This window comes from Pyrus communis, chromosome 3, assembly GCF_963583255.1.
Source record: "Pyrus communis chromosome 3, drPyrComm1.1, whole genome shotgun sequence".
Taxonomy (NCBI): Eukaryota; Viridiplantae; Streptophyta; class Magnoliopsida; order Rosales; family Rosaceae; genus Pyrus; species Pyrus communis.
This window is the reverse complement of record NC_084805.1, coordinates 5,714,430-5,741,271: the sequence shown is the minus strand read 5'-3', so window position 1 is coordinate 5,741,271 and position 26,842 is coordinate 5,714,430. Positions and strand designations below refer to the sequence as shown.

The following is a 26,842-nucleotide window of genomic DNA, read 5'->3' as shown; positions in this document are numbered from 1 at the left end:
ATATCTCCAGTCAAGGGTTCCAAATATTGAATGATAGATGGTGAATCAAATTCAACATAAATTCCCAGTTTGCCTTCAGGCCTCATTTTTAGTACATTGTGGCAATGCAATAGGCACATAGATAACATAATCAAAAACTCGTACATGTGTAATGTTTGGCTGGTGCCCAAACGCGAGTTGTACTGAGAAATATTGATGGTTGGTAACTGGTCTCAACCAAACTTAATAGTAAATTATGTATAATGGTATGTCCGCATGTAGAAAACTTGCAATCTCGTTTTCATGAGCAGAGCGCGGGTAATCAATTTCATTCGCTTAATTCTGCTAAATCATTTTGAATATGAACATGAGGAACATGGTGCAGCAAAATGTAAACTCTCCAGCAAAATGTATCATACATCAAGGAACTTCTGGTCCTTATTTAATAGCCTATGAATTCGGACTCTCATGGCCTTTATTACAATTAAATTATGGCACTTCAGCTCTTCAAACTTAAGGTACTTATCAAGAAACTTCATGTCCGATATTGAGGATCTAGGGACTTCATTCCTGATCTTTTTGCATGATGGAACTTTGGGTCTAATCATTTTATGTGATGAGGATCAAGCAACTTTAGGTTCTTATCTGATCAAGGAACTTTGGATCCAGTATGTACTCATCGTAACAAAAAGAAGTACAATAAATAAATTAAAGCCCGGTAATTCCAACCATGGTAAATAAATTGCCTTTAAGTAAATAAAGCTTGTGACAAGGACTTTGATTCAACACCATTCACATAAATTAAAACTTAAAGCAGTAGGCGGTAATACCTTCCATTGTAACTAAATTGCTTTAAAGTAAATAGAACTTGTGAAAGGATTTTAAACCAACACCATTCACATAAATATGCCAAAACAGAAAATGCAATGATTAAGTCCCCATCTTTTGCTTTTTCCTTTTCTTGGTTTGCCACTTTCTTTTGTTTCATCCCCTTTACTTTTATTATTATTTCACAATTCGAAGTCATTTTAGTTATCCAGGAAATAATAGCAACACTAAGTTCCAATTGGTGTTCCTCCTCTAGTGAGTTTCGAAAAAATTGAAACGGTTCCCATAAGTTTTGGAGTCAAGAGTGTCTGTAACTTATGAGAAAATCAACCCATTATATTTAGTTCAAATTTTAGTATGATATGGATAAGAGGATACCAAACAACTTTCGTGAAGAAACAATTTCGATCTGAGCTACCGAAATGGAGTTTTGGTACTCATAAGGTGCCTGCCCAATTTTCTGAAAATTTGATATGTTGTAGGTACTGGGCGGACGAACAACTTTGAAGAAGAAAGTATTTCAATCCGAGGTTTGGAAGTGGGAGTTCCGAGGCTATTTACATGGCTGTCAGATTCTCTAAGAATTTTGAGCCTGTACTCTTTTGCTTTTGCAAAAGATGATACATAGTCATACAACAACATATATATATTTGCTTCAGGAAAATCAGCAGTACAAAGATTTTAAGATGAAATGAAAAGATTTTCTTATCTGTGAGATTCTAGGCGACAGAGGTGAACATGATTTGTGGCGTTGTGCTTTCCACTAACACCAGAGCTTCTTGTGCTGATAACGTGTTGTAAAACTGATGGTGTGTGCAGTGGAATAAATAAACAAGACACAAAATTTATGAGGTTCCTCTATAGTCAGTGTGACTGAAGTACGTTCTCGGGGCAGTAGTAATGCTTTCCATTTATAATCTGAAATAATAAAGATTACAAAGATAAGACATGTTTGGTACTCTACTTGAATCCAACTTTAGGGCATGTTTGGTACTCTACTTGAACTTCCAAAACATTAATGTTTCATGAGAGGCTTACGCTTTTTAGGAAAAAATCGATTTCATGATTCCCTGCAGTTTATATCCAAGATTGATAAACAACACATGACAGGGAATTAAAGGCACTTTATCTTTCCCTTCAAAGTTAAAAAACATTTAACAATCTGAAATGATAATCAGCCGTGAAATTGTCAACAATGAATCATCTTTTTTCATATGTGGTATATCTCATTGTACAATAATGCTGTTTGAACAAACATCCTAGAGGGATTATTACATACAAAATTCTATCGTTTGATAATATACTGCAAGGATATCTTTGAAAATTTGAACAATCAGAACTAATGTTCACTCTTTAGGTGATGTTCATCCCTTTGCAATTCCTCTTTGATGCAAGGCGCAGTGGATATAAACGAAATAAAATGATAGATAGGATTGATAGATAGGGTCCACTATCTCCTAGTGCGAGGAGAGGCCTGAAAACCCTATAAACTTTGGTTTTAGTACCAACCGACAATGTAGACACTAAACAGAACAAAGCAGCAGACTCTTAAACAAGAGAAAGGCACAAATATGAGATATAAATCTCTCTAAATATTTCATTCACCAACAAAAACATCCAACTCTTTATCTTACAGAAAGAAATGGTTTTTATAACCATTTTGTAACTTACATTCAGAAATTAAAAAGGCAATAGACATAAAAACACCTAAAATTGAAAATTACATAAACAAAGTAATCCAATCAGCCAAAAAACATCCAAAACACCTTGGCTATTATTAGGAGCTACTAATGGCTGTTATTAAGTTCTTCTGATTGGTCATAATTATTCATTTTATCCCAATGATTCAATAAATGTGCTGGCCAACTGATTTGCATTATCCTCTCCAAGTTGGAGAAAATTCACCCTCAAATTTGCATTTTCAGTATTGTCGATGCCCCCTTTATATGGAATGAGGTGTTTTACATTAAACACATCGAATATGGCTTGATAACTTGGTGTCACAATTGAAACAATCGAACTTGGTAATCCAAGAAGTCGGTACACTCCACAAAATAATAGCCTAGCAACTTCTGAAGCATCCTTTGTCTTCTTGTAGGTAATAAGGTGAGCCATTTTGGAAAATCGATCCACCACGACAAAAATTGAGTCTACAACATGCTGAGCAAGAGGCAAACCCAAAACAAAATCCATGCTCATGTCCACCCATAACTGTAATGGATTGGATAGTGGTAGATTCATCATCGTTCCACAAAATGATATACTTCTTTGCGCATGGTAGGCCATAAATAAGAGAAAGAAACAAGCTCAAAGGTCTTGTCCCTTCCAACGTGGCCTTCATTATCTAACTCTTGTATGATCCTCAATCTCAAGCTAGACTCTGGGATGCAAAATTGATTTCCTTTAAAGAGAAACCCATCATGGAACACATAATTTGTTCTTCTCGAATAAACTTGTCCCCGAGTTTTGTTTGGTCTTCCTCTATCTTTTAGAAACCCAACGAGTACTTGCCACAATAGCCAATTAAGAACCACAAATTCAGCATGCATCAACATATCCAAATAGTACAAAATTCCAAATAATTTCATTGTTCTCCACTTTGTCATGTTTTGTTTGGAATTTAATCTGTTCTTGATGACATAAATTGCATTTGAGTGCACATACAATTTCCAGCAAACATCTTGATATTTTAGACTTTGAAAAGTGTAGACATAATTTGAACAATGTGAAAAATTTCTTTTCTCCAAGTAAAATTTTGTAGTGTGACAAGCAATGACCGATTCCCAAACATAATCATAAAAGTTATAGAAATGTAGAATAGATTTTACCGCAAGTACCTTAAAATTGAACCCAAATCTTCATCACCATTGCATTCATCCAGAATCAGGGTAGAATCCCAATCAGCAACACAATGAGTTTCAATTTGTAGAGTAAATTGAATTTTAGTAGCTACTTTAATTACAAGCATGTAATCTTCATCATACTCATCATAAATTGGTAGAGAACTCCAATCGACTAAACTATTGATTTCGTAAAAACTTGACAACAACAACATGATAACCAAAGAATCGATTAGGGCTCTGATAATCAACTGATGCATGGCACAGGGGATATAAACGAAATAAAACGAAATATAGGATTGATAGGTAGGGTCCACTATCTCCTAATGTGAGGAGAGACCTAAAAACCTTATAAACTTTGGTTTCAGCACCAACCTACAACGTAGACACTAGAAAGAATAAAGCAGCAAACTCTTAAACAAGAGAAAGGCACAAATATGAGATAGAAATCTCTCTAAATATTTCATTCACCAACAAAAACGTCCAACTCTTCATCTTACAGAAAGAAATGGTTTTGATAACCATTTTGTAACTTACATTCAGAAATTAAAAAGGCAATAAACATAAAAACACCCAAAAATGAAAATTACATACACAAAATAATCCAATCAGCCAAAAAACTTCCAAAACGCCCTAGCTATTATTAGGAGCTACTAATGGCTGTTATTAAGTTCTTCTGATTGGTTATAGTCATTCATTTTATCCCAATGATTCAATAAATGCGCTGGCCAACTGATTTGCATCGCTCTTTGTATTCATATTTTTTATTTTGGTTTCGTTCACTCTTCTTTGTTTCTTCAAGAAGTTTGACAAATAGGAACTGCAAAAATTCAAATAGTGACCTCTAAAATAGAGGAACAATGAAACCACCAACGAAACAACTAATTTCTTTCCTGGGGTGCTCTCTCCCTTTCTCTGGAGGCTAGGGTTTCGTCACCCTACAAATAACGACTTGGTTTTACATGTATGCCAAGGAATTTATCTTTAGTGGCCAAAACATAGAGGGGTGTGCTATCCACACACCTCTTTTTACTTCTCACACACCCCTTGTTAATTTCTGTCATTTGCTCATCTTCAATTCATTCGATCCGACGGTCGAAAATTAAAAGGGTGTGTGAGAAGTAAAAAGAGGTATGCGGATATCACATCCCAACATAAACCACAAGTTTTCCTTTTCGTCCCATAAACAAACTTCTTTGATTCGTTCTGACTACATGTTATGACACACCTGTACAAAAAGTTAATAGATTTGAGAAAAGCTTGCGAGAGGGCCGTGACCACTAGGGGTGGGTTCGGTTCCGTTCGGTTCGGTTTTTTGCCAAAACCGGAAATCGAACCGAAATTACTGTTCGGTTCGGTTCGATCCGGTTTTCTCTCGGTTTGTGTTCGGTTCGGTTTTTCTCGGTTCGATTTCGGCCCGGTTCGGTTTTTTTTTTTCTCTTCCAAGTAGCTAAAAACAATTGTATGAAACCAACTTGCATCCATTTTGTAATAAGTCCCATTTCAACATAATCGACAAAATAAGCATTCCAAAATTTCTAATATAATCATTCAAAGACAATGAAATAATCATTCAAATTTCTAATATAATCATCCAAATTTCTAATATAATCATTCAAACATAATCGTCAAAGACAATGAAAATAAACATTCAATTCAAAGTTCAATTATAATCAAGTGTTCCAAAGTCCAAAGTTAAATAAACATCAAAGTTCAAAGCTTCCAAAAGTCCAAACTTAAAATAAACATCAAAGTTCAAAGCTTCCAAAACTCTTCTTATGCCTTAATGGTATGAGAGTGATCCACCAACTTTTTCAATGATAATTTGCTTGCTAATGCTTGGGTGGCTTAGGGGGCAACATATCACCTTTTTTGAACTTCCACTTGCCATTTCTACATACAAATAATAAAAGAAAAGATATTAATTAAAATATTATTTAAAATAATCTAACAAAATCAAATGCAATAAATAAAATAACCTTTCTCAACTTCTTCACAAAACTCCATCTCCTCAATGGTTGGCTCATGATGTAATGCAACATGAATGGACCTAAGCCAATTTTGAGTACATATCAAAGCCTCCACCATTTTTGGACTTAAAGAACTACGATATGGATCAATTATCCGTCCACTTGTACTAAAGGAGGATTCCGAAGCAATGGTTGATACGGGAATAGCTAAGATCTCTCTTGCAACACGTGGCAAAATAGGGTACTTAGAAACCCCATTCACTCTGCACCAATTCAATACATCAAAGTTCTCCTTTTCTTCTCCTTCATTAGGATCGGAAAGATACTTGTCAACATCATTATGCACAACCCGGGCTCTCTTTGCTTTTCTCATTTCACTTTTTTCTTTCAACTTTCTTTCTATTTCGGTCATGCTTGATGAAGAGTCTCCACTTGTCGTTTGAGAACTACCACCACCACTTATACTTTGTTGTGTACTCAAAGACATATTTTCATGAATCTTGTAAAGATCAATCAATAAGTCCTTCACCCCATTTGTGGCACTTTCAACCTTTTCTTCATCCTCACCAAATTGTATCTCAAAATAATCAACAACTTTATCTAATTTGTGGCGAGGATCAAGCACAAGTGCTATAAAAAGATATTGATTCATGTCCTTAAGTGAACCCCAATACTTGTCATATTTTTCTTGCATCAACTTGGAGATCATAGACAAAAGTTCATCATCTTTGTTTTCATGCAAGAGACTTTTGATCTTAAACAAATCACCAAAAGTAGTATGAACGGTTGGAGTATTAGAACAACATACTTTTAAAGTGACTTCATAAAAAGGTCTCAAAAAGATTGCAAATATCCCCGCTTCACTCCAATCATCCATCGAAGGTGGCCCCTCCCTCATATTATCATGATTGTCTTTAACAAAGTACGGAAGGTAATGACCATCATCTACTTTTAATCTATCAAAAGCTATCTTGAACTTTAAAGCCGATTCCAACATTAAAAATGTGGAATTCCACCTAGTAGGGACATCCAAAATCACAAGCCCTTTGCTCTCTATTCTCACTTTCTCAACACACCTTTTAAAGCTTTCCAACCTTTGAGGGGAAGATCTTACGTACCTAACCGCATTACGAATGCTTTGTATAGCCGTATTCAACAATTTTATCCCATCATTCACAACCAAATTGAGGATATGAGCAACACACCTCATATGCAAATATTTTCCATCATGCAAGAGTGCATTAGGAATCCCCCACCCACTTATTCGGTGCACCAAGTCCCTTAAACCGGAATCATTTGCGGAAGCATTGTCAACCGTAATGGTTAACACCTTCTCTATACCCCACTCCACTAAACACTCCTCCAAAAGTTGAGCGATGGATTCTCCTTTATGATTTGGAATAACACAAAAATTCAAAATCTTTTTATGTAACATCCAATCATCATCAATAAAATGGGCGGTGAGAACCATATAATTGGTTTGTTGAATAAAAGTCCATGTGTCCGTTGTTAGACACACCCTAAATGTCTTCAATTGACTCTTCAATTTATCCTTTTTGGAATAAAACAAGCTAAGTACATCCTTAGCAATTGTCTTACGACTAGGCACTCTCCACATAGGACATGCTTGCATGCAAAAAGGGCGAAAACCTTCTCCTTCAACAAAAGTAAAAGGCAACTCATCTATAATTATCATCTCAACACAAGCCTTAGTTACTTCTTGTTGAGAAAAACCTATAGCTTCCAACTTATCTTTCGTGCCGGCAAAGGTTAAGATCTTTTGCCTATTTGCGGCAAATATTTCCTTATTAGGATCGTAGCTTCTACATCTTGCTATATGGTTTCTTAAATTAGTTGTACCATTTTTATCTGGGTCGGCCATATATGATTGAGCGCAATACTTGCACAACCCCTTAACTCTACCACCCTCAATTTTTCTTTCAAAGTGCTCCCAAACTTTAGACTTTTCATGACTTTTTAATGATTCCAAAAGAGCTTCTTCTTTACTTACTTGGTCACTTTAGTCACCTTCTTTTGGAGTTGCATCGGCGGGATTTCCGGATCCACCAAGAGAACTAGGAGTTTGTCGAGGTGCCACCATGGTGTTTTGAGGCGGAGTTGATTCACCAATGTCCATCTAAAATAAGAGAATCATATAATTAATTTTTCAAATAAGAGATTCATTACAATCAATGAATTAATTATTAAACACAAGGGCAAAAGTAATAGAAAGATATGACTACTTACTTCCGATGGTATACTCGAAGATGAGTTTGTTTGATCATGAGGGCTATTTGATTTTGATCTCATTGAGTTTGAACTTAAGCTTGAGGCCCTTGAGACCTTTGATGCCTTTGCGTTCATCTAATTCACACAAAACAATAAGAGGATAGTAGTTAGTACTACAAACTTATACAAAAGTAAATGTTAATCAAAACTGGCAAGCACATTAGTAGAAAACTAGCAAGCACATTATTATATCTTGAGAAGATGCAATTTCAATACTCCAACCGTAGAGACTTTAGGGTTTATAACTGTTAGGTTAGATCTGGTGTGACAAGGTTAGATCTTGGGATGATAATTCTGGTGTGACAAGGTTAGATCTGTCTAAAAGCAACTCTGTCAAATATATGCTGCATGGATAGCTTCGATTCCAAGTCACAACCTCACTAGTTGACGGATGACGGAATGAAATGTTTGTTGTTGTTTGGTAACACTTTTGTCTATTCATTTTTATGCGATTCATTGTTTATGTATACAGGTTCTGATTAATCTCAAGTTATTGGGATCAATTGGCCTTTTTTTTTCCTGTTATTCTAGCGGTAGTCCACGTTAAAATAAGGCTTATTTAGTTATTTTTAGCTAAGCCTCCTGAAATATTCCTTTCAGACATATTCCTTTCTTTAATCTCCAACCTTCTTTTAGGCATAAAAGATAAGTAGCTACTAATTAGGCAGTGTTAAATCCTAGCTCATGCATAATTGGACAATAAAAGCGATAGTATTATGAAATTGAATCCTCCTAAATTCGAACTCAAACAAACAATCCAAGGGTGTTCAATTGAAAATCAAATCAAAGTGCTTTTCATTCAATTAGCCAGGTGTATCTCATTACTTGATCTTTTTCTTGCTTTTTGATACATAGACATGCTAATATGCCAATACATGAACTTAACCAGGAATGATGTAAATCCTTCCTATTTTCCACGGGATATGCATATTTGAGAGTTTTGAGGATGTCGTTAGTACATTTTATAACCGACTTGATGCAATTGATACCATAAAATAATAACAAACTCTATTCTCTTTAAATGAAAAAAACAATTGGTTATATTCTTTGAGGGCTAGGTCTACACGTAACACGTTCTTGAAGTGAGATGACTCGTGCATTTTTCATAGATATTTTCCAAATCATAAGACAATGGCTTTAAAGAGAATAAATAAAAATAGAACCTGCCTTGTTCAGTCGTCAGCCTTTTTGCCACCAACTACACTATTAGATGAGCTATCCTGTACACTACGAGAAGAAGAACATCTACTTGACGAACTGCGTTCTCTGTGTTCCAGCCTCGCTGACTTTTTAGATTTTCTTCGTACTAATGACAAATCCTACAAAACAATGAAGTTAGGTAAATGAGGACTGCCATTCCCAAAAATGTAAAATGAAACCAACAAGGTCCATCGTAATTGCGTTAAAATGATTGTATAGCTTTATATCTTTCACAAAACAACTTAAACATTAAAAGGCTACAGCTAACCTGATCCGAAGTAGATCCCGGAGTCTTCAACTCTAGTTCTGTAGTGACATCGATTGAATCATCACTTTTGTGAACCTGGCTCTAAAGTCATGGACCACATGGACCACCTCTAAAGTCAATGTTATCAACTGCTACAACCTACAATTGTTTGTAAATACCATATTAGCCTCTTGAGATGTGCTTGCGTAAGTTTTAGAATAATTGGGCAGAGTTAAGAGAACCAAAACTCTGCAGAAGAACTCACACAAATCTGATCAACAGAAGAACTCACACAGCTTATACGTTTCAAAACCAATTTTCTTTCAGGAGAACCAAAAGAAGGAACTTTCAACAAGGTGCATCCAATTAACCAAACAAAACTTGTAAAGCTTTACAAGCATATCTTAGCCTACAGACAATTCAAATGATGAACATAATAAAAATCCTTACTTTAGTTACAATTTTACAAAATTAGGGTCTGTTTTCATAATTTCAAGCAATTGGATCTTTTCCCTCTTTGTTCTTTGGATTAAAATTTCACCAAAATTCAATACAATCATGTATTTTAAAAAAATGGAAGAAAAACCCTAATTTTAAACAAATTGAATGAAGACATGAATTGGGGGAAACAGATGGGTTTCAATCGAAGTTTTCAAACAAGAAATAATAGAGAATTTTTGAAGCACCTGAGTCACTTCTAATGATAACTCGCCCAACGCCCACTGCTAATTGTTGATGAGAGTGCTCTGACCTGTTTAAGACTCGAGCTTCCACTTCCAGTGCTCTGACCTGTTTAAGACTCGAGCTTTAGAGGTTTGGTTTGAATGTAGAGCAGAAAATAAAACGTGAGAGTGACTAACCTTTTGCTATGAGTGAGAATGGTCACCACCGCTGGCGCTAGCTGGGAATGAGAATGGTCACAGTGACTCAGCGAGAGCTTGAGAGAGGATGAATTGGGAATGAGAATGGTCACAGTGAGCTTGAGCCTTGAGAGAGAATGAGATTGACAGAGTCTGAGAGAGAGATGAGGCTAAGAGAGGATGAAGAAGACCGAGAGCGGAGAGACTGAGAGTGAGAGCCTTGGGAAAACAGGCGAGGCGAGACCGAGAGCGGAGAGACTGAGAGCGGATGAAGAAGACCCTAGGCTTTAGGTTACACTCGAGGTAAACGGTGGCGTTTTAGAATTAGGATTGGTAATTAATAAAATAGCATAAAATGACGTCGTTTTGAATACTTCGGTTCGGTTCGGTTCGGTTCGGTTTCCGAACTCCAGAAACCGAAACCGAACCAGACATTATTCGGTTCGGTTCGGTTTTCGGTCCGGTTTTTTTCGGTTTTCGGTTTTTCCAACCCACCCCTAGTGACCACATATATATTCAATATCTTAGAGAAAATATTAAAAACAATATATAACACTGACAGTCTCACAGTAAGCTTAAGCCCATCGAATTAAGCAGAAGAAACTAGTTAAACATGATGAAATTAATGTCGTTAAATAATCATAATTCACTCGAAAGCCCACTGGTTCTCCCTACGAATCTTTTCTTCTTCCTCGGGAGTGAAATCGTTCTTGATGTTGAAGGTCGCGCGAATCTCTTCAGGTGTCTTCCCCTTGATCATGTCCGCCACAGTCTGACACGTCAGGTCAAGCAGGCCCTTGATGTCGAGATAGTTTGCCGCCATTATTAGGTCACAGAGAGTGTTCTGGTCGATCTTCATGAACTCGGCATCCCACTCCTTGACATTTTTCTCGCCGTCAGCAGCAGTAGCCCCCTCATCTTCACGATGCTTCCTGCAGTACTCGATGACCTTCGCAAGGATGGCGCTCGTCACATTTGGCAAAGGAATGGCATTGCCGGCACATCCGTCCTCCACCATGTGCTTGATGGTCTGCGACTCCATGGCCACCGCCTCTTCCACCTCGAACATCTCGTCGTCGGAGCTTTTTAGAGTTATCTTCTTTTTCAAGTCCGCTGATGATGAGGCCATTGTTGCTCTTTCAAAAATTAATAAGTATGAGAATCCTTTGGGAGATTACTATTATTTTCTTCTTGATTGGCAGCTTTCAATTCGCTTTGACGGTTGATTGAATGCTTTGTGTTTCAAAGGGTGTGAGATATTTGGGGAATTTATACTACCCAGTCTGTGTCTAGATCAGAGATCTTTTATCTTGTCCGTGTAGGAAAAGGAGAGCAATTCTTTTTTGTTTCCGGATTTTTTGGTTGCCTTCTTTTTCTCTCCGTGTGAGCAGTGGCGATCCAAAAATTTATCTGAGTGGGCCACGTGTAAAGATAATTTATCAAATATAACAAAAAATTAACCCTTAATATAAAAAATGTCAACTTTTATAAAAACTTTCAAATATATTTAAAATTACTTAAATAGATACAAATGCCCTCACTTATATGAATAACTAATTTTTAACTAAAAGACTTCTTGCAGTGGCGGATCGAGGAAAAATATTTCGAGAGGTCACATATAAAAGTTTACAAACATTTCTTGGACATAGAATAACCTTAAAAATTAAACTATAGTTCCATCATTTATAACTTATAAAAAAAATAACAATACAAGTTTACAATAGTCCCTGATGCGTTTTCATAATTTGAAAACGTTGCATTATAACTTCATTGTCAATGGAAGAAAAAACATTGCTCTCAATATAAACCACCATGCTATCGCTCAACCATTGATCTCCCATTCGGTTACGCAATGGAGTCTTCACAATATTCATACTAGAAAAAGCTCTCTCCACTGAAGCAATAGCAATTGGTAGAACCAAAGCCAATATAATTAGCAAATACACATGATTATATACTCCATTCCTCCCCGTGTCCACCATTTTTTTGCAAGGCTACCAATTCCTTTCAATTGAGAAAGTTCACTACTAGAATGCATATCAAGAATATAATGCCCAAGTTGATCTTCAAGTGCCAAGAGTTGACAAGTAGTAATTCATTCGGATAAAATTGCACAAAACATATTTGCTTTTGTTCATCAAAAACTGAGAATGAATCATCTGGGCTCAAACTTGCTAAACAAAGAAGCAACTCTATATTCCACATGATAATGATGGAAGTTTGTGATTCTTTGAGCTCCATGCCATGATCTCCCTTGAATAACATATCCATCATCCATGTGTTTATTTCTTTGGCTCTTGGTGTTTATTTATTATTATTTTTTTATTAAACTAAGGGTCCAAAACTATGTCGTTTTGACAAAGTAATATTTATTAAAAAAAATAATAAGAAGAGCCACTCTTATAGTTGGAGGGCATGTATGAAGCCAACTCCAATCTTCAAAGGGGCACCACCCAAGTTATCCATGAACATTCACCGAAGTTCGAGGGGTCAGCACTCAAGTTATACATGGACATTCATCAAAGTTCGGGGGATCAGCTGACCCTCTTGCCCCTCAATGCATCCGCCTCTGACTTCTTGTGCTATAATCAAATGTTGCTCTCACTAATATTTTCTTCTTTTTTAACGTTTCTTTTCCAAACAAAGAACAAAGGTTTCTCTCAATTTTATATTTTAATAAAATAATCAAAGAAACCTTGTGACCCTTAAATCTTTCTTCATATATGTAATATAGCATGAAAAATTAAATACGAAAAGGACTTTTTCATAATTCCAAGCTGCCCTTCGAGTACGATATTACATATTGTACTAGCTTTTTACAATATTGAGAAAAGCATAAATGTTGAGCAAGACCAAAATTAAGGAAATTGACCAACAAAATTCTCATGCTAATTAATTAGGTTTTACCACAAAGATAGGATTAAGAACATTGTAAAGAGTAAACAGATTAGGCACAAAGTAAAATATTGCTGCAACAAAGGCAGCAACAAGAGCTCTCACTAATTAAAGTGTTTTGTGGCAACCATGCGAGAAAGCAAGATTTATTTATTTATTATTTATAAAAATAAAATTGAGGGAAACATTTTTTCTTCGTTTAGAAAAAACATGAAAAAAAAAGAAAAAAAAAATATTAGTGAGAGCAACTCTTAATTATTGCATAAGATGTGTTTCAGTTAATGAAGATGATATGGTTTATTTAAAAACAATATAAACTAAGGGTATTTATGTCTATATAAGTGGAATTTGGATGTATTTGAAAGTTTTTATAAAAATTGACATTTTTTAAATTAAGAGCTAATTTTTAGCTATATTTGATAAATCCATCTTGAATTTTTTGAAACAAAAGATACCTTTACAAGTTAAACCATACTATTATGATTGATACTTTATGGAAGAAACAAGGCTACAAGCTTGATAATTTGGCACAACAAATTTTAATATGGAAAATGTCACATTATAGGTTCATTAGCAGTAGTAGTAACTGTAAAAAACTTATGAGTTTTCCTTTTAAACGATAAAAATTAAAAGTTTGAGTATGAAAAAGTCCTTTTGTTTTAATTACAAACAATCCACCACTTGCGTGAAATTTTTTGAACGAGATGGGCTGAAGAGGATGGATCTAACCATTAGGGCAATCCCCCACTTGCATAAAACATTTTCTATATTGTTTTGATCGTGTTAAGGTAATTTATAATTTTTTTTTTATAATTAGTGTTAGTGAGTTAGATTGTTAGTTGTTAGGAGAGAGAGGATCGGTAGGAATCCAACTTGCACCATGATATATAGGCATAATTATCTTTTACCACTGCGGTAAATCGCAGTAAGGTAATTTATATTATTAAAAGATTGAAATGGATATGTCATTCACACGATATGGATTAGAGGATGTATTAATTTGGTTAATTTATGGAAAATGAAACCAAACAGGAAAGGGAAGAAGAATCTGACTTTGAGGAAAAGAAAAGGTACAATTATCAATGAGGAGGGAAAAAAAAAAAAGTGAGAGAGAGGTAAAAATTGAAAAACGAAATTGATCGGCTAAACACTCCGTATCAGTTAATGGCTAGAGCAAAACAACTAATCGACGTCATGTCGTCCACGGCTTTTACTTTCATTTTTTTTTTTCCTTCTTCGTCTTCTCGTCGCTGTCGCTTTTATCCAGTTCTCTTCTTCTCCTGCAGTTTACAGGGCATCTGGATGGGCAAAACTGATGTCAATCAAAAGATTTTCTAGCGTCTGGATGGGCAGCTGCCCACCCTTGCCACAACGTGCGTCCGCCTTCTGTGTGAGAATATGAAAGTATCTCGTTTATGTTAAGACCCAAATCTCAACCCTAACTCAACCTTAACTATTGCACATAGAAGAAGAGGGAAGGAAGGGGGAGAGAATGAGCAGAGCTCCAATATTTTTTGTATTTGATTTCTTTTTATAAAACTGATCTTTTATATTTCTGGGAGCTGGGCTCCTTTTATACAATCACTATACTTTTTAATGCCAACTGGCGTGTTTAACAATTTCTAATATTAAGTACCTAAAACCTCCTTTTATAGTGTCATTTCAAATTGGTTTCAACATTTTTAAACATTTCAAACAAGTACTCAACTTATTGAAAATATTACATTTGTTTAGTCCCAGTTATTTTTTCCTTTAAATATACATGTCGCAACAATAGGTCCCACTTATTTGCTTACTTGGACACTAGAATAATAATAAAAATAACCTCAGAAAAGACTTGAAGATGAAAAAATAAAAATAAAAAAACAAATTCACAAATAGAATGGAAAACAAAAATGAAGATTGGAAAATCTCCCAACAAAGAAGAGGGTTAAGGATTCATATAGGGTTTCAATGAACTTGTTTCTGCTCATGTGATTTCCTTATTTGCCGATTTTAGCCTAGTCAAGCTTCAAATTCTTCTTTGTGGGCGTTGAAGATGGTTGCGGCTACGTCATGACAGTCTATACTGTTTCAGCACCCTCCATGACCTTTTTCTCGATGTTGGTGACTTGAGTTGTAGGTTGAAGTTTGTGGTTACGTGCTGGGTTTGGAGGTAATGGCCTAAAAGGGGTGGTGGTGACCGTTACTTGGTGGATGCCATGCTTTCATGACATTCCATTGATGGTGGAGACTAAGTAAGTCCTAGTTAATTTAACAAGAATTTCATTGGGGCTTAACGAATGTTACATTTTCAATAGGTTGGGTACTTGTTTGAAATGTTTAAAAAAATTGAGACCAATTTGGAATGACACTAAAAGGTTGGAAGTTTTATGTGCTTAATCCTAAAACTAAAGCTTTAGACCTCCCATTGAACCCTCCAATTGGTGGTTAAGACAATCACAAATCAAGCATATTGTGAGTACAAAACAATATTCTCCCATTGAAAATTAGCCTTGTCCTCAAGGCTTAAAAAAGGAATTGTGGAAAGTTGGCCTTGTAGTCAGCATGGTCCTTGTAATTAGATGCTCCAGTTGTCTGGTCATGCTACTTGTTTCTTTTGTTCCAAACACTCTTCTTAGTTTCGTTCACAAAGATATTCAAGACTATGATGAGGCAAGGTTCATACAAAATTGGAGGATGTGCCAAAATTAGCAACCATATGCAAATGCTTAAGCATTGTCTGGCATGTCTCCATCGTAGAAACTTTGTTAAGCCGTTTGCCAATGTTTTAAAAGGCGAAGACTTAGGCGAGGCGTTCCATGGATTAGTCCGCCTAGACGAAGCCTCACAAAACCTAAATTTTTTAACATACATGTTATATATAATATTTTGATGAGATATGTAGATTCATAAAAGAGAAAAACAGAACATAAATATAATTAACCTTACAAAAAAAAAAAAATAATAATAATAAAAACAAAATGATGCTCTCTTTTTTTGTGCCGGTCACGTGCTTTTCTGGATTTTTATTTTTTTGAAAAACTGTATTATCTACACTAAACTTTCTTTGGATCTATAAACAATATTAAAAGGTATAGATGTCTTTTGATGTTTTTAGGTGTAATATCTTGTCCTTATTTTTTTATGTCGTTGTAATTTTAAATGGTATAAATTTACCAAAATACCCTCGTGGCATGAACGTTGACTTTTGTTGACCATCTTGTCATGACACATGTGACTTGTTTTCTTAGTTTATTCTTATTGTACTCATAGCCAAGAACGCATGGGTGTGAACATAATCGATTTTTGAGCTAGATCGTAGTTTTTACGATTTTTGAAATGTATGTTTTTTTTATATTTCACGTTTCGTCTTTAGTGGTCTTAATTTGTGAGCCACTGGTCCCTTGTCCCTTGGCCCATTCCCCATTCTTCCCGTGTGATCCCCCTCTCCTATTTCTGTCACTATCAATCTCTCTCTTTAAACTTTCTTCTCTCATCTCTCTCACCTCTTTGCTCTCTCTGAAACAGCCTTCCCGAGAGCACACACATACAACAACAAACAACAACAACGACAACACTCCGATCACTGCCCAAACCAAGAACACCATGAGCTTTTTCTCATCCTCATGAGCCCAGAACACCCAACCTTACCTCGAAATTCCTTCCAGATCATCAGGATCGAAGCCCAAGTCGGGCTGCGGCTTTGGAGCCATTTTTATCGGCCAAACCATGATGAGTTAGTTGTCGAGAAAGTTTTCGATGACCTCCAACACTTTGTAGGCATTTTCCATCCATCTCCGACCATTTTTTGAACTCCAAACATGTGTGTTTGTTAGTGGTGACCCCGTCCTCTCTAGTTTGAACGGCTATTCAGTGACGGAGTATCTGTGAATGGACCTCTTTCAAAATGCATGATTTTATTACTAGACATGCATACATGAAAAACATGATTTTATCAAACGTTTATGAGTTATCAGATTTACACTTTATGAATTTTATGCTTTATTGAATTTTCATTCTTTGAAATATTTATGAATATATATACTTATGAACATAGTTTATGATGATGATTTGAGCTAGAATGCTTATATGAATTTAAGATATGATGTTTGAGCTATTGAACTTGGATGATATATATTTTGGAAAGATTATGTTCATGATTTTTTGTGCTTACTTAGTGGGTATTCACACAATGTGCCTTCGGGCGGGCATGCGATGAATGTGCCTTCAGGCGGGCGATGGATGTGCTTTTGGGTGGGCAATGGATGTGTCTTCGGGTGATTATGATACCACTACTAAGCATACTATATACGATCTATGTTTTACAAAGGTTTTATGGCTTGCTAAGGTTTTCGGAAAACCTTGTACTTATTATGCTATATGGGTTTTCTAAAACTGGGGGTTAGTACATTTGAAGGGTAATTGATTTTAGTATTATTTATATTAAACTTGGTCCACTCATGTTTTGTTTTGTGCCCCTTTTAGGACTTAGAAATGAGGCGTGTGATCGATCCTGGTGTCGAGGCATTCCCGTATCAGTATCTTCGAGCCCTCTCGGTGTAGGACCCATTTCTTTGTAATCGTACCTTTTCATAATATTCCTTCCGCTGTAATCTTAATTAGTTGTATGCTTTGAACATGGTCATGCATTCTCATATTTTTTTATATATATTGAACATTACTATTTTTAACACGTTTGTTTCTTTTCGTTGCAAATTGCATGCATGTTTTACATATTCTCGACATATGCATAATTAAATGGCTTTCGTCACACTTGGGTGTCGACCAACACATGGCCATCCAGGTATCATTTGGAACTGAGATCGGGGTGTGTTAGATTGGTATCAGAGCTTAGTTAATTCAGAGCATACTTAGGATCTTCTTTTACTTTAGCAATGTGTCGGCCTTGATATCATTTGGATGTCACGACTTCCGTTTACTGATGCCTTTCGGCACAGTTGTGCAATCCTTATTTTGTCTGAATTGTCACATCCTATATGAAGTACAAAAATTCGTGTTGGGATTGTGCCTCATCGGTGGCGAAATGGAATGTTGGATGACTTTCAACAACGGACCGATACTCTACGACATGCATTCCCTTGGAATGGCGGGCAGAGTCGGATTGACATTGAAGTCTGGTTAGGACCAGCTGAAGATCTGAAATGAGGATGATACTCTGCAACTTGTGTTCCTTAGGAATGGTAGACATAGTCGTATCTATATGGAGATGGATCGAAACATCAAAAGTTCGTGTGGAGAAAGTGAGTAAGCACCAGTTGTATGTGAAATTTAGCAAGTGTTAGTTTGGTTAGACCAAATCAATGTCCTCGAGCTTGTTGTTTTCACTAAGGGAATTCGTGTGGACCCTTAGAAGATTTCTCGGTATTTGCATTTTCTAACAAGTGGACGAATGCTCTAGCAATGTTCATGAACCTAACCGACCGGTTATTCCACCCATACTCCGACAGATTCGTAATTATCTTATCGATAACCTACTTGTCTACTCCAATAACAAGGTCAAGTTCACTAAACATCGACAGTCACCTTTACACCAAATTCTTCAAACGTTGATTTTGTTTAGATTAGATACTTTTCTTTGGAGATTCTATTGTAGCAGACATTATTCTTATCAATTTCACAAAAGGTTGCTATTGTTGAAAATTGAAAATCCTCATAAGGTGTTGTGAAATACGAAATATCTTTGGTCTTATCAATTTCTATTGACAGTTCTTAACGATTCCTTAAGCATAGCCCTATTTCCTTTTTGACTAAGAAACAAGTCAATTTTGTTTAAGATGTTGAAGGTGAATGAAGTTTCTAACAACTGAAGTATTGTCTCACCTGATCATTCTTCTTACATTTTTCGATGACATCGATAAATATTGAATTCTATAGTTTTATTGTATGTTTGGCTGCACGCTGATGCAGCATGACTGAGTAACACATATACCTCTTGACGGTTGGAACCGCATGATGTAAACCATCCTGTCTATGACCTTGAGCCAATGGTTACCATTTTACTTGAAAACCTAATGACACCCTTTCTTTGTAGAAATTTATGTGGGGCAAAAGTTGGGAATGAAATTTTTTGGAGTTTGGAACCTCGTCTTACTCATGCTCCTGTCCCTGCTTTTCTTGACGTTGGTGGTGAGTTTTAAGTCTCTTGTTTTGTATCCTTATCATGTTTGGGATTGTTTTCTAATGTAGCATGGGAAGGTCATCGCTTATGCTCCCGGACATCTCAAACCCCACGGAGAGAATTATCCTATTCATGATGTAGAGTTGGTAACAATTTTCCTTGTTGTAAAATCTAGTGACGTTTTCTTTACAACAAGAAGTGTTGCATCATTTATGACTAAATAACTTGTAATATGTTTTCACACAGAATAAGTTGAGTTTGAGACAGAAAAGGTGGATGAGACTCATTGGTGATTTTGATTGCACTTTTGAGTATCATCTTGGTCAGGCAAATGTCGTAGCTGATGCTCTTAGTCAAAAATCTCATGGACAGCTTACCTCATTCAAAGCTATCCATGTCTCACTATTGTTTTCTCTTTGAGGAATTAAGCTTTGCTTTGGCGCCCGACCCACGGTGAGTATTGTCAACTCACTTCTAAATTTAACTTGTATCGGTAGATTTTAGGTAAGAAGCCCAAAAGTTTGATCAGTAATGTGTGAGTTTGGATAAGCAAGTGTCAGGTGACATGAGACGAAATTTGAAAGTCCAAGGAGTTGGAACTCCGTTGATAAGAAACAAATTGTTTTTGCCTAAGGGTAATGAAGTTGTGAAAAAGGAAAATTCTTGATGAAGCTCACATTTCAGCGTATGCCATGTATGCTGGCAGTACTAATTGTACCACTGTTTTCGTCCATTTTTTTTTTCTGGTATTGTATGAATGTGATATCGCTGAATATGTGAGGAAATGTCTGATTTACCGGTAAATGAAAACGGAGAGACGGAAGCCATCGAGCTTACCTCAATTTCTTTCTATTCGTGTTTGGAGATGGGAAAAAAATTCCATGGATGTCTTTTTTAGGTTATTGAGGATCCACTGGGGATGCGAATGGAAATGGGTGAATGTCACCATAGATTTCTTGTACAAACCACCTTGTACACGTGGAGACTATGATGACGTTTCGATATTTGTTGATTAACTCACTTAGCATATTATATACCAGTCTGTGAGGACTATATTTTCGATCGCTTAGCATAATTCTTCATTCTAGACTTTGTTAGACTGACGTCTCGATTAACATCGATTTTGATCATAATCCTAGATTCACCTTCTAGTATTGGATAGCATTCTACCAATTTTGGGTTCGTGTTTACCCTACAACACTTTGTATCATTTCTAAAGCAAACAGACTGTTTAGGAAAACCACTTAGATATGAAAATTTTAGTTGAGACCATCAGTTCTTCAATCATCCATTAACACCCTATCGAGTGAATCATTACCACTCATGATTGAATATCCATGAGGTTATCGTTGTAACAAGTTGTTGTGAATATTCGAATAAGAAAAAGTCTAAGTTCTCGCCTATCAGATTACTTTAGACTACCAATAAAGTCGAGTCTGTGCTTAACCATCTCGACTTGCTATGACATAATCAAGTTAGGTACTTACACGTATTCTTGCATCAAAGTTACGCATTCAATCCAGTTATCTTGTACTCTAGATTTGATGGACTTATTTTGACCCTTAAATTCTTTAGTGTTCTTTTAGCATCCTTAACACAGCGTTCGGCTAAATTTGAGAGAAATTTTCAATGAATCAGCTTGCTTAGACATTAGTGAATCACATTGTTCGGTTATAGGGTGTGCCGTCACTGTTGTACCTCATCGTGATGCGTGTTTCACTTCCAAGTCTTGTAAAGCTTTCTTGAAGGCCATGGTACTACGCTGTTGTCCAGTACCGCATTTCATTCTCAGACTATTGACCAATCTGAACGAACTATCCAGACCTTGGAGGTCGTGATATGTTCATCCGTTCTATGGTTTCAGCATGATTAGAATTTGCACCGATCTCTATTAGAGTTGTTTACGATAACAATTATTATTTTCAGTTTGGATATGGCACTATTTGAGACATGGTATGAGAAATTTTATAGGAAAACTGGCTAGACAAAAGAGTATTATGAACTGGTATTGAAGGATTGAAATTACGATATGGGAAATTGTGTGCTTCAGATGATGTCTGCTTGAAGCTTGGAGAAAATGGTAATTTTGCACCCTTGGGAAGTTGCTACTTGTTTATCGAGACAACAATGAGTTATCAATATTGCAGGTTGCAGATTGTAATATCGATGACTTATTCGTTGAGTTCGCTAAGCGAGTAGGCAAGTAAGCCATATACATGAAGTGAGACAGGACATGAGCTATGTAGAGGACCCAGTGGAAATCATCGATCGACATGATAAAGCGCTGAAAGAAAAGTCATTTTGTTGGTAAAGGTGCTGTGGAGGAACTACACAGTTGAGGAAGTGACGTGCGAAACAGAAAAATTGAGGAGAAATCCATATCCGTACCTATTTACTTGAGGTAGTAAATTTTAGGGATGAAATTTTCTTAAGGGGGTAGATTGTAATACCCCGTCCTTATTTTTTACGTCGTTGTAATTTTAAATGGTATGAATTTACTAAAATGCCCTCGTGGCATGAACGTTGACTTTTGTTGACCATCTCGTCATGACACATGACTCGTTTTCTTAGTTTATTCTTATTGTACTCATCGCCACGAACATGTGGGCGCAAACAGAATCAATTTTGGAGCTCGAATGTAGTTTTTATGATTTTCGAAATGTTAAGTGTTTTTTTATGTTTCACGTTTCGTCTTTAGTTGTCTTAATTTGTGAGCCATTGGGACCCACCAATGTCCCTTGTCCCATGGCTCATTCCCTTTTTTTCTCGTGTGGCCCTTCTCTCCCATTTATATCACTCTCACTTTCTATCTAAACTATGTTCTCTAATCTCTCTTTCACCTCTCTGTTATTTCTGAAACAGCCCTCTTGAGGGCACACACACACAACAACAATGACAACACTCCCACCACCGCCTAAACCAAGAGCACCACCAGCTTCCTCTCGTCCTCACGAGCCCATAACACCTAACCTCACCTTGAACTTCCTTTCGAATTGTCGAGATAGAAACCCAAGTCATGCCACATCTTTCGAGCCATTTTCCGGCCAAACCATGACAAGTGAGCCGTCGAGAAAGTTTCCGATGACCTCCGACACTTTGCAGGCTTTTTTTGACCATCTTCAGCCACTTTTTGAACTCTGAACAGAGGCAGATGCATTGAGGGGTAGGGGGTCAGCTGACCTTCTAAACTTCAGTGAATGTCCATGGATAACTTAAGTGCTAAACCCCGAACTTCGGTGAATTTTCATGGATAACTTGGGTGGTGGCCCTTTAAAGATTGGAGTTGGCTTCATACATGCTCTCCAACTATAAGAGTGGCTTTTATTATTATTATTTTTTTAATAAATATTGCTTTGTAAAAATGACACAGTTTTGAACACTTAGTTTGATAAAAAAAAAAAATGAGCAAAAAAAAAAAAAATGCATGGATGATGGATATATTATTCAAGGAAGATCATGGTGTGGAGCTCAAAGAATCACATTATCATATGGAGCTCTTTGTTGTTATCGTTGATAAGCAACTTATGGAATTAAATAGTCATTTTGATGAGGTAAATACAGAGTTGCTTCTTTGTTTGGCAAGTTTGAGCCAGGATGATTCATTCTCGGCTTTTGATAATATGTTTTGCACAATTTTATCCGAATGAATTTACTACTTGTTAGCTCTTGGCACTTGAAGATCAACTTGGGCATTATATTCTTGATATACGTTTGAGTAGTGAATGTTCTCAATTGAAAGGAATTGGTAGCCTTGCAAAAAAAAATGGTGGACATGTGTATTTGCTAATTATATTGGCTTTGGTTCCACCAGCTGCTTTTGCTTCAGTGGAGAGAGCTTTTTCCGCTATGAATATTATGAAGACTCCATTGCATAACCGAATGGGAGATCAATGGTTGAGTGATAGCATGGTGGTTTATATTGAGATCAATGTTTTTTCTTCCATTGACAATGAAGCTATAATGCAACATTTTCAAAATATGAAAACGCGTTGGGGACTATTATGAACTTGTATTGTTATTTGTTCTATAAGTTATGAATGATGGAACTATAGTTTAATTTTTAAGGTTATTATATGTCCGAGAAATGTTTGTAAACTTTAATATATGACCTCCCACAATATTTTTCCTGGATTCGCCACTAACTCCAAATATGTGCATTTGTTAGTGGCGACCCCATCCTCTCTAGTTTGAACAGCTCTTCAGTGATAGAGAATTTGTGAGTGGACCCCTTCCAAAATGCATGATTTTATTACTAGAAATGCATACATGAAAATCATGATTTTATGAAACGTTTATGAGTTATCGGATTTAAGCTTTATGAAATATTTATGCTTTATCGAATTTACGTTTTTTGAAATATTTATGAATATATATACTTATGAACATAGTTTATGATGATGATTTGAGCTAGAACGCTCGTATGAATTTATGATATGATGTTTGAGCCATTGAACTAGGATGATATATATTTTGGAAAGATTATGTTCATGATATTTTGTGCGTACATAGCGGGTATTCATACAATGTGCCTTCGGGTGAGAGATGAATGTGCCTTCGGGCAGGAGATGAATGTGCCTTCTGGTGGGCGATGTATGTGCCTTTGGGCGGGCGATGGATGTGCCTTTAGGAGATTGTGATACCACTACTAAGCACTCTATATATGATATGTGTTTTACGAAGGTTTTATAGCATGGTAGGGCTTTTGGAAAACCTATTGCTTATTATGCTATATGAGTTTTCTAAAACTGGGGGTTAGTATGTTTGAAGGGTAGTTGATTTTAGTATTTTTTATATTAAATTTGGTCCATTCATGTTTTGTTTTGCGCCTCTTTCAGGACTTAGAAATGAGGCGTGGGAGCGATCCCGGCGTTGAGGCATTACCGTATTAGTATCTTCAAGTCCTCTCAATGTAGGACCCTTTTCTTTGTAATTGTACCTTTTCATAATATTCCTTCCCTTGTAATCTTAATTAGTTGTATGCTCTGAACACGGTCATGCATTCTCATATATATATATATATATTTATATCTTTAACGTTACTATTTTTATTACGTTTGTTTCTTTTCATCGCAAATTGCATGCATGTTTTACATCTTCTCGGCATATGCATAATTAAATTGCTTTCGTATGAGGCGTGCGAGCAATCCCGGTGTTGAGGCATTACCATATTAGTATCTTCAAGTCCTCTCGGTGTATGACCCTTTTCTTTGTAATCGTACCTTTTCATAATATTCCTTCCGTTGTAATCTTAATTAGTTGTATGCTCTAAACACGGTCATGCATTCTCATATATATGTATATTTATATCTTTAACGTTACTATTTTTATTACGTTTGTTTCTTTTCATCGCAAATTGCATGCATGTTTTACATCTTCTCGGCAAATGCATAATTAAATTGCTTTTGTCATCCTTGGGTGTCGGTCAGCATGTGGCCATCCTGGTATCCTTCGAAACCGGGATCGAGACGTGTCATTAGGTCTATAAAATATATCAAAACGTATAAAAAGTATAAAAGTTTCTTTCTATTTATATTTTAGTTCTTTAATATCAAAAAAATAATATAAAAACAAAAACTTACAAAAAAAATATGCTAATAATAGCTGTTAGTAAAGAGGAAAAAAAACCTAGATTTCAACCAAATTTTTTTTCCTTCAGATTTCAGCAACTTTTAAACAAAATCGATGCCCAATCGAACGCCCTGAGGCACACCTCGACGGAGCTAGGCGAATTTTTCGCTGACTCCCACAAATCATAAGCGAAATTGTCGGCACCCTCGCCTCCAAGTCCACCTAGGCGCACCCCAATGCGTGTTTTTTAAGCACTACTGTTTGCACTAGCCCAATATAGTTAAAATATCAATCTTCGAAGCCATAGAAACATGATCAACTAGTGCAACTATGCCTGATATTTTGTTGCACCAGAAATTCCTATGCATGAGTATATATGTATTGGAGAATATCTGCTGTCCAGGAAACAGTGTGAAGAACCTCATTGTAGGAAGAATTGAAGCTCCATAGTTGCATTTGCAAACTTGTGAAAGATCAATCTGCACTGTTGGACATTACTATCGGCGATGGATGAAATCTGAAGGCTTAGCGACCAAGTATATCAGTATGCTTCATACATTGGCGTTTCTTGACTCGTTGTCTTTCTGTTTGAGAGCACTGTATTATGGATTTGTTGTGGTGCAATATGACCGAAACATAGCCAGGTTACTCAACTTATAGAGATGTCAGTTTTGGTCATGGTACTTGACATCAAGTATCGAACCCATGCCTACTAAAGTTGGCACTGTAATCAAGATGGAAGTGCAGTAAAAACCGAGCAGATTCCATGTGGTTTTTCAACAGATTCACCCTGTAGATGATTCCACAAATGCCGAATCATGACGTAGAAATGAATAAACACACTGTTATTGTTCTTTTGAATAAATTCCCTAATGTAATAGCAAATAGAAAATACAATACTTTCTTCAACCTTATGAGTTGGATACATGCTTAAAAGTTGAAATAGGATTCTGATAATTCTGTGTAGTTTTGATGGGCTTTTAAACAAGGTAACAGCATATGACTGATGCTACATTATTAGAAGAGAGAAGGTTCCAAACCCATCAAACACCAAGACAAAAGCTATTGTGATTGATAAGCTCATATTTATATATATTTTACATCAAATTCACTCGTCTGTTCTTTGTCAGTGCCCTATATTTTTAAGCTATTTACTTTGTTTTTGTGTTTTGTAGGATTTTTTTCAAGCAAAGAAGAGAAAAATAGCACAAGTGAGGTTTTAAATAACTAATTCGTCAAAAGTGCATGTGCAGATCAGCTGACTTTGGAAGCAAGTTGCGACTAGTTCAGAATGAATTAGAGAATGAGCCTTATATTCTTGGAAAGCTACGGATGTCTATTTTCTGGAGCATTTTACGGCTTGTTAATATCATTTTTCTAGAAGAAGTTATGCTTGTTTTAACACTAAGAGATTTCCAAGAGGCTGAGCAGTTTGTAACTGACAAGAAGCTATGAAAGCAATAAACCCAATAAATCCTAGCAGCCAAGAAAACCACAAGCCAGCCGACACCTATTCAAATATCAAAAGAAAAGGGAAATTAAGATGAGGATTAAGTGAGAGTAATTGGCATAAAGGCTATCCAAGGAGTTACAATTGTTTTTCCATTTCCTCTTGGTTATTGTCATCACAAAATGGTTATTAGTGGGGTGAGTTATGGAGAAGAACATGATGCAGCAAAGACATGGTGGTTTAAGGAAAAAGAATGGGAGGAAATAAGAAGATAGTTGACTGAAAATTTTTAGGGCAAAAAAAAAAAAAAAAAAAGGAAGAGGGCTGCAAGTTGCAGCGGCAAGGAAGAAAAAAAAGAAGGCAGCAGCGTTGGTGGAGAAAAGGATAGGCAGCAAGAACATGAGGAAGCAAGGATAGCACTCGATTCTTTCGGTTTTATCTTCTCGAACTCATATCTTTCTTTTGGTTTAATTTGAGTATTATGTGTAACTAATTTTTAGAAGGTAGGGGCTGTTTTGAAGCCCAAAAAATGATTGCAAGTTTGTTATGACATTTCATTCAATTTCTTTTATGAAAGGATGAAATTTGGTTCACT

The 26,842-nt window shown here is 36.1% G+C and overlaps 1 protein-coding gene across 1 annotated transcript; it reads right to left on the bottom strand.

The window, feature by feature from the left end:
- Positions 1 to 10,788: 10,788 nt before the first annotated feature.
- Positions 10,789 to 11,479, bottom strand: LOC137730226 (SKP1-like protein 1A). Its single transcript, XM_068469292.1, has one exon. The coding sequence runs from the start codon at positions 11,340 to 11,342 to the stop codon at positions 10,860 to 10,862; it is 483 nt and encodes a 160-aa protein (XP_068325393.1). The 5' UTR covers positions 11,343 to 11,479; the 3' UTR covers positions 10,789 to 10,859.
- Positions 11,480 to 26,842: the final 15,363 nt, after the last annotated feature.